The 8,548-nt window shown below is 33.6% G+C and overlaps 1 protein-coding gene across 1 annotated transcript; it reads right to left on the bottom strand.

Moving 5' to 3' along the window:
* On the bottom strand, positions 1 to 4,696 carry LOC108458104 (glycerol-3-phosphate acyltransferase 9). Its single transcript, XM_017757364.2, has 12 exons — positions 4,484 to 4,696; positions 4,308 to 4,365; positions 3,331 to 3,449; positions 3,065 to 3,164; positions 2,704 to 2,799; positions 2,452 to 2,548; positions 1,784 to 1,871; positions 1,609 to 1,705; positions 1,442 to 1,527; positions 1,209 to 1,328; positions 999 to 1,097; positions 1 to 290 (listed from the first exon to the last, which is right to left on the bottom strand). The coding sequence occupies exons 1-12, from the start codon at positions 4,603 to 4,605 to the stop codon at positions 236 to 238; spliced, it is 1,137 nt and encodes a 378-aa protein (XP_017612853.1). The 5' UTR covers positions 4,606 to 4,696; the 3' UTR covers positions 1 to 235.
* Between the last annotated feature and the right edge of the window lie 3,852 nt (positions 4,697 to 8,548).

Raw genomic sequence — 8,548 nt, 5'->3', positions numbered from 1 at the left:
TTCAAATATAAGTATCAGTTTGTCATATTATTAGTTATAGGGCTCATACAATAACATCAAAACAGCAAAATTTTTAGTAACTTTGATAAATCAATCATCGATTTAACTGTGCCATTGAAAATTTTAAAAAACAAAAAATAGCCACAACAACAATACCAAGGACCAACCAGATGTTTAAAAACAAAAGATCAGAAGCTATCCTTACATGAACTGAACAAAATGTACATTGGTGCCATCATTTTTCTTCCAGTTCCAGTCCCCGAAGAACAGATTCGGCAAAACTTTGTTGTCTGCAAAGTGCAAAAATGAACTCATTTAGACTACTATTTGTGGTTCACAAACCCGAAACAATTTGGTTTGACCAAAAAAGGTCAACAACCTGAACTCAAACTAATAGGAACCAGAAATAACCCAAACAGGTAGCTTGTAATGATCCAAACTTGAAGTGTCTAGAACTCGCGATACCTTTGCTCAATAAAACTGAATGATTGAATGCAAAATGACCTGAACCCGAAATGGCTTGAAACCAAAGCAACCCAAACTTGAAATGACAAGAAACTGAAAATGACCCTAGCCCAAAACTGACCTGAACCGAAATGACTTCAAAATTTTAAAACATGGATTGACCCAATTGATCAGACCAAAAACTAACCCTATAGTCAACTAATGACTAATTTCCCTACGTTCATCAATTGAGGGCAACCACAGATCAACAATATTTCAATTTGATCTTACAATACACGAAATTTAAGCAAAAATGATGTCCTAGCTTGAATAAGTCAGGACTAGAAGATCCTGTCACAAGGGAGGTTACCAGGGACAAGGGACCGAGCTGCAAGAATTCGGATAAAATATATAGGTGGTGATTTGTTAAAGTGTTGGATAAATAAGCTACTGAGAATGAGCTCATGGTTGCAGTTATCATTTAAGGAGTCGAAAGATACCGGATGCTATGACAACCGGAAAAACGGGATGAATTAGAAGAGGTTTGTTCTTACTTTCGCTCTCTATGCTTAGGGCTCGGGCGAGAATACTTCAAATATCCGTCCCATGGAACCTTTTTAAGACCTGCTCGAACAGAGATTATGTCTCTGATCCTGTATAGAAAATATCAACTGAATCAAAGCTATTGCTTCTCTAAGGAAGGCTTAAAAAGCATTAACTGAAGACCTTAATTACCGGTTTCAAAAATAAAGGATAGTACTTACCTCTCTGCAAACTCGATGGGTGTTTCTCCAGGCCTTAGATTTTGGGGCTCTAGGTACCAAACATCGCAAACAACAGCCCAGGATGTCATTAGCTGCAATAAATGCATTGTAAAGGACTGCCTGTGGGAAATGGAACTTTGGTAAGACATCACGGGTATCAAAAACCACAAAATAAAGCATTAATAATGATAAAATATACAAGACACTGGAAGACTCAGGGAGAGATAACTTACTTCCGGCTATTCCAAAAGGCATCAACAAAAATTTTATTGTACTTTATTGCAATCGGGCAAACAGTGCAACCAAGTTCGAATGCACCCTAACCAAGAAGTTAAAAAAAGTGAGAAGTATAAGAAAGAAACAACTTAAGCAGTTCTCCCGAAACTCTTAACAGCTATACCTTCTTGAACATAACGCTGTATTGATTGTTTACACATGTCCCTTCGGGAAATATGAGAAGAGGGTTATTGTCAGCTCCCTGACTATGCTCCCTTAACCTGAAATTAGGAAATTTATACAATCATGAGATGGAAAACATATTGATAAAGCATTTTCCCCACTCTGATTGTACTTACTTCCTTGTTACAATTTCACGATCTTTGGCCTCTGAACGGTTAAACCAAATACACCCTACACTCTCTAAAATAGTGCTCTGTAGCAGTCCTAAATGTAGAAAGAAGTCAAATAGTTATTTCATTCATTCAATATACACAAGGTATATAGGAACCTAATTATCACTCCTGCAATATCAAAATATACTTTTAAAGAAAGCAACAACAGTGGAGGACCGGAATTATGTTCTTTCAACTTGAAAAGATGATAGACAACTTTTAAAGCATAACTATAAATTGTTCCACTTAAGTTATTCAACAAAACTACTGTTCATAATAGGTGTCATGAAAACTAAGAATCAAGTATATGCATTTCTCTGCCACTAACATTTGGAAAAAGTGCCTACTGTGAACAAGACCACAATTATCACGATAAAGTAAAGGTGTACTACGATATCTCTAAGAAATCTTGAAGCTCATATCAAACATGACATCAGAAAAGAGAGATATTTTCCAAAACACAAAGCTATAGCTATATATTTCACAATATGGATTTCTATATGAAAACATAAAAATAGTCCAAGCATTCTAAGAAAAGCATGCAATATAAGTAATCAGATAATTGAAAACCCGCTACAATATTAAATTACATAAACATCATTCTTAAGTACGTCATTTTAACTACTACTTACCAACCCATCCAGGGTGCTTCTGCATAATGACAGCAAATGCAGTCATCTGTTCTAATATGATGAAATCAATCATAGAAGTATGATTGGCCACAAACACCTGTTCAATCCATGGAAGAACTCTCAGATATAATTTAGTTTGTAGAGACAGGTGGCATAGAAGGAGTACTAAAGAACCAGAAAGAATCTTAATGAAATTAAAATAAAAATGAAAATCTTTGTGATACAAAGTGCAGAAAGAAGAGTCAGCTAAACCTGCTTGGGCCGCATGCTAGGCCGTGGTCCATGGTACTTAACAACTCCAGTCCAGGACGCAACAAAGAAGCTACAGATTAGCTCCACCAACGCCCTCTGAAAAGAAAATATGATGAACTAAGTTTAAGCATAATCATTTAGATGGAAAATGCACTAGAATATAGGTAAGGAACAAGCTTGCTAGAAAAGAATAAGAAATCCCCTAAGAGAGCATGATACAATTTGCCAGTTTAGAACTTTAAACCTTTTCTTCCCTCACAAGTATGGTATATAAACCCATACCACACACACATACACATATACCTAGACAAAGGAGAGAAAATGAGCTGCACAAACTACAAAAATGAGTAAAAGTTCGCACCTCCATCTTTTTCCGCAAGTTATCGTTCCCTTTGAGAAGAAAGTGCACAGGAATGAAGCATGACAGAAATATTATCCATCCTATTGTCAAAACTAAAGCCCTGCAGATTGAACAGCATAACAGATACTCAGAAACAATGCAACCATGTCAACATACCATACACTATCTAACCTACCTCTAAAACAGACATAAGCAAAGTTCATTCAAACAAACACCGTCATGCATTAAACAATTCAATGTTACTTTTGGAAAGTAGAATGGCTAACCTCATAGGGAACAAAATCAAGTACCGAAATACCACACCACAACACCAGAGAGGAAACAGATACACATTCCAGTTCCACGGTTCCGGGGGATTCGACTTAAAACACCGTGTGAATGAATCCTGCTCGTCAAGTGCACAGCTACAATCAGTTAAATATTGAAAAACTTTCACTAGATACTTCAACTCAAGCTCAAAACTTTAGGGTAAAAAAGAACGCACCAATCATGTTTCTTTCATAAAAAAATCAATAGATAATTCAAATTAGTATATACAAAAAATAGAACAATAAAAACATATGAACCCTCATAATCCACAGACCAGCAATATACTAACACTTCCTAGGGCTCTCACTCCAGCATCATGCCCATAAACCAGTATTATCCTCGTTAGATGCCAATTGGCTCCTCAAGGCTTTGTCAGCCCCAAGGTATACCTCCTCATGTTCAAACCCAGGACCTCCCATATATGAGTTCTTTTCGCAACACTCATACCATTTGGTCTAGCTAAAAACATCAATTTATTTCACAACCCGCCAAGCAGCAAGGTAGTACCACTTCCTAGGCCAAGTCCTATCCGTAAGCCAGTATTATCCTCTTTGTATACCTCATGAACTCTTTGCAAAACTGGGTACATTTGGTCTTATAATGGAAGGTCATGACTCATGAGTTCAAACATCGGGAGGCACATCTTCACCAACACATTTACCATTTGGTCTTATAACAAAAGGTCCTGAACTCCAACATGGGAGCCTTGACAAGCTGTTAGGCATCCAAAGTGGATAACAGCGGCTTATGGGCATGACATGGCTCAGGGTAGTGTTAGTATCTAGCGGAGGATAAACACGATAATTTATTGTGTTTTTGGTTTTTTTTTTTTTTGCTAACATTAAGTTATTGGTATTTGCTTCATCAAAAATTTTCCAAAGAAAACATGCAGGAATCTTACAACGAATTAGTGATTCAGAGAAAGAGAGCTTACATCAACAATAGCACCAGCAGCTTCAGTTAAAGCGGGAGAAATATCAAGCAAATCCCGCCTAAAAAACCCATTTTCAAAATTAATCATAATCAATAAACCAATCAAATTAACTAATTTTTAAGCCAAATTGAAAAAAAAAAAAAAGGAAATAAATAAGAAGGGAAATGAAAAATTACAGGCGAAGCTTGCCATGTGGTTCTTGAATGGAAGATCCAGAAGGGAGATAATCTTCGATGTTGGGTCGATCCAAATCCAATTCGGAACTCGATGATTTCAACTTCCCTTCACTACTGTTCATCCTTATTCAATGTTGGGTCCGATTTCTTTTGGCTATTAGTTGATTTTCAGCTTCCCTTCACCATGCTTTTGGTTGTTTCCCTTTCTTTATACCAATAAATCAAAAATAGCTTTTTTGTTAAATTCTGATTTCAGACCTTGAACTTTGATAAATTTTGAGATTTAGTCTATAAACTTGAAAATTTAAAATTTAAACCCTCTTACCTTTCTGATTTTGTAATTGTAGTTCAATTACTAAAATTATTAGTATTTTCGTTCAAATTTGATTGATATGACATATTGATTAGAGTTTTTATGTCGTGTGATTTATGATCGATAAAAATTGTTAACTTTTTATAAAAAGTATTAAAAGGTTAATTAGTGAGTTATTATTTTAAATTGAAAAATAAAACGATTGAATTTTTAAAATATTTTAGTATAGAAACTTTTCTAAAATATAGGAATTGATAGCAAATTTTAGGATGTGTTTAATGTTTTTCTCTCCAAAATTGTTTTATTTTGTGTTGAATGTTGAAATTTGAAGAGAAAATTTATTTGCACTTGTGCTTGAGGTAGACATTGTGATAGTTTTAAGGTATATTTGAGTTCAAGATGATACGATAGCTCTCGGAGACCGACACATTTCATCTATTGTGTCGGGACGAAACCATCACTTTAGAAGCCATTCGTATTGCAACTCAGACTCCAATCATAATGTTTATACAGTTACGGGTTAAAGTATAACTAGGATTCCTAGTTGACGGTGGTTATGCTATCACGGGTTCAAGTTTTATGATACTAGAAGATGATGTTTTATAAACTTCATACATAAGTTTTAGACCATAAACATAAGGAAAAACAAAGAGTTTTTCCAATAAAATTAACTTGTTCTTTTTCTCCATCTCTACCAAAGTAGTATCATTAACCTCGTTGTTCAAAACTTGTGACACCATTAGAGTCAAGAGTACTTTAAAGAGGGAGTGACTATGACGATGGAGAAAAAGTTGAAATTCAAGTCGGGACGACAGAGATTGTAGTTATTAATGAGTTCTTTAATCACAACAATTGTTGCTGCCCTGAATTGTCTTTCAGCTTTTCTCCAGCATCACAATCACTCATTCCCCTAAAAGTCCTCTTACCCCTAGCTCTGTCACAAGTTTCGGACAATGAGGCTAAGGATAATACTTTGGTGGAGATGGGCAAAAAGAATTAGTTGATTATACTGGGAAGCTCCTTTATTTTTCCCTATGATTATGGCCTCAAACTTATGTATGGGGTTTATAAAGCATCCTCATCCGGTGCCATTAAACTTGAACCCATGACCACATAACCACCACCAACTGGGGGCTCGAGATATACTTAAACCCATGATTACATAACCACCATCAATTGAGAGCTTTAGTTATACTTCAACTCGTGACCGTATAACCACTATGAACTTGAAGCCAGAGTTGCAATGCAATGAACTTCTATGGTGATCATTTGCTCCCTACACAACAGATGAAATGTGTGGTTCTCCGAGCACCACTGCATTACCTTGAACTCAAAAACACCATAAAACTATGGGAATGTCTTCCTTAAACACAAACACAAATAAATCTTTCTCTGCAAAAATTTCATCACTAAAAAAAATAATTTAAAAAATATTTTTTTTATTTTGTAAGGGATAGTGGGCGAAAGCATTGATGGAGTAGGGGGAGCAAAACCCCCTTTATATAGGTAACCAAAGGGAAAAATAAAGAAAAAAACAAATGATGTGGGAGTCCATGATCGTATGGGATTCATTCGATGTTTGAAAATTATCTCGGGATTTTCGGCTTGTGAAATTTTTTCACAAGTTAGGGTTAGGGTTGAAAATGTAAGGGAAGAAAATGCCTATTGTGTTTGGCCCCTTAACGTGCCAGATATTGTGATTGGCCAAAAATTCAACCAGGATGCATTCTTGAATTCTTAGATCAGAATATGACATCCATTCAAACTATAGTACAAAATTATAAATTTTATTACGTACTTAATATTAAATTTCAAATTCTTACATAAAAATCATATAATTCAAAAATTCAAAAACTAACCTCAGCTTCCAATCATTAGTCTATCAATAGCTGAACATCTTCAAGTTCGTTCGTTATACTTACATGACTCACTCCATTGTTTCACCTATTCAAATAATATATGTTGTAGGCCAATTTTGACCCAATTTTAAACCGATTTACAGCAACCCAATCCTAAAACCCAACTAAAACCCAAACAGACTCAGCCCAAATCATTAGCCCAACTACCCCCTAAACTAAAACCCAACCTAAATCAAAAAACCCAATTGCCTATTAAGTCAAACTAGGGTTTCAGAAAAGCTGAAACCCTAGCCACCTGCTCCACCGCCAAGGTCACCTCAACACCGCCCATGTCAGCCATCGAACTCCAGCAAGTTGCACCTGCAAAAATTGAAACGAAAAGGACAGAAATTAATAAAAAAAAACCATGTACATGGCTATAAAAGCCAAATTGAAAATCAGTGTAAATGGGGGGTGGGCAATTTTGTGATAAATACAAACACGAAATATTCAAAATAGAGATTAAAAACATCAAAAACATAGAGATTCTATACAAAAGGATCAAATCGGAGTATTAAAAGAGGTAGTTTTATTTTATTTTTTTTCCTATTTTCGATTCTGTTCTTTTCTTCCCTTTTCTTCTTTTTTTCTTGGTGGCCGACGACTGCTAGCGGCGGCGACCAGCTGGAGTCCTCACCGGAGCATATACCTGCAGAGAAAAAAAAAAGAGAAAGCTGAGTTTTTTTTAAAAATAGATGAGAAAGTGATTTTTTTAAAAAAAATTTGGCCTTAAATAGACCTCCAAAACGACGTTGTTTTGGGCAGGCCTTTTAAGCACCAAAACGATGTCGTTTTGAGCCTTAACCCATGGCCGACCCGCGACCCGACCGGCTTTAACTTCAGGATCCGCGTGTTTTCATTGGAGGGGCTATTTGCGCATTTAGCCCCTCCGCTTTTTTTCTATTATGCAATTAAGTTTTTAGTTGTTTTAAATTTTGACCCGAAATTTGTTGTGCTTTGTAATTCGGTCCCTGCACTGCTTTGCGTTTTAAGCCGAATGGATTTATTACATCATTGGTCCCTGCACTATTTATCGCGCATGCAATTTAATCCCTTTCCCTTTATTTCTTTTTAAATTGGCCCCAAAACTTCATTTTTGTTTTTTATATTATTTTTACCATTTTTATTTTTAATATTTTTATTATTATATTTACTATTATCATTATTATTATTATTAGTATATTTTTACTATTATTAGTATTTTTTTACAATTAATACTTATATATATATTTGTATATACTTATAGTTGTTTTTTAATATTATTATTATTCTGATATATATTATGTATACATATTTAAATACTATATTATACACATATTTTAATACCACATTATATACATATTATTATTATATTTATTTTACCCTATTATATTTGTTATTAATATTAGTATATATTTTATTATATGTGTATATATATACTTTTATATATATAGTATTATTATTATATATTATTATATTTACTATTATACTTATTATTTTCACTATTGTTACTTATTATTTTATTTTAACATTATTATGTCAAACTTGGTATACATATGTCTTTTGTAAATATTATTATTTTTGTTATATATATTATTGTTATCACTATTATTTTTATATTATTATTATTATATTATATTTAGTTATATTTTTAAATGTCTCGTTTTTACTATTATATGCATATATATTTATTATTATTATTATATATATTATTAATATTATTAGTACTGTATTGATTTTCACTTAATATTTATATATATATATATATATATACATGTACGTATTTATGTAGTGTATTAATAGTTTTTTTCATATTATTATCATTTCTAATATATATATATCGTATATGTTTTTATATATATCATGTATATATAT

This window comes from Gossypium arboreum, chromosome 4 (assembly GCF_025698485.1).
Source record: "Gossypium arboreum isolate Shixiya-1 chromosome 4, ASM2569848v2, whole genome shotgun sequence".
Lineage (NCBI taxonomy): Eukaryota > Viridiplantae > Streptophyta > Magnoliopsida > Malvales > Malvaceae > Gossypium > Gossypium arboreum.
Note: the sequence above shows the minus strand (reverse complement) of the source record. Positions and strands in the feature narration are given on the sequence as shown.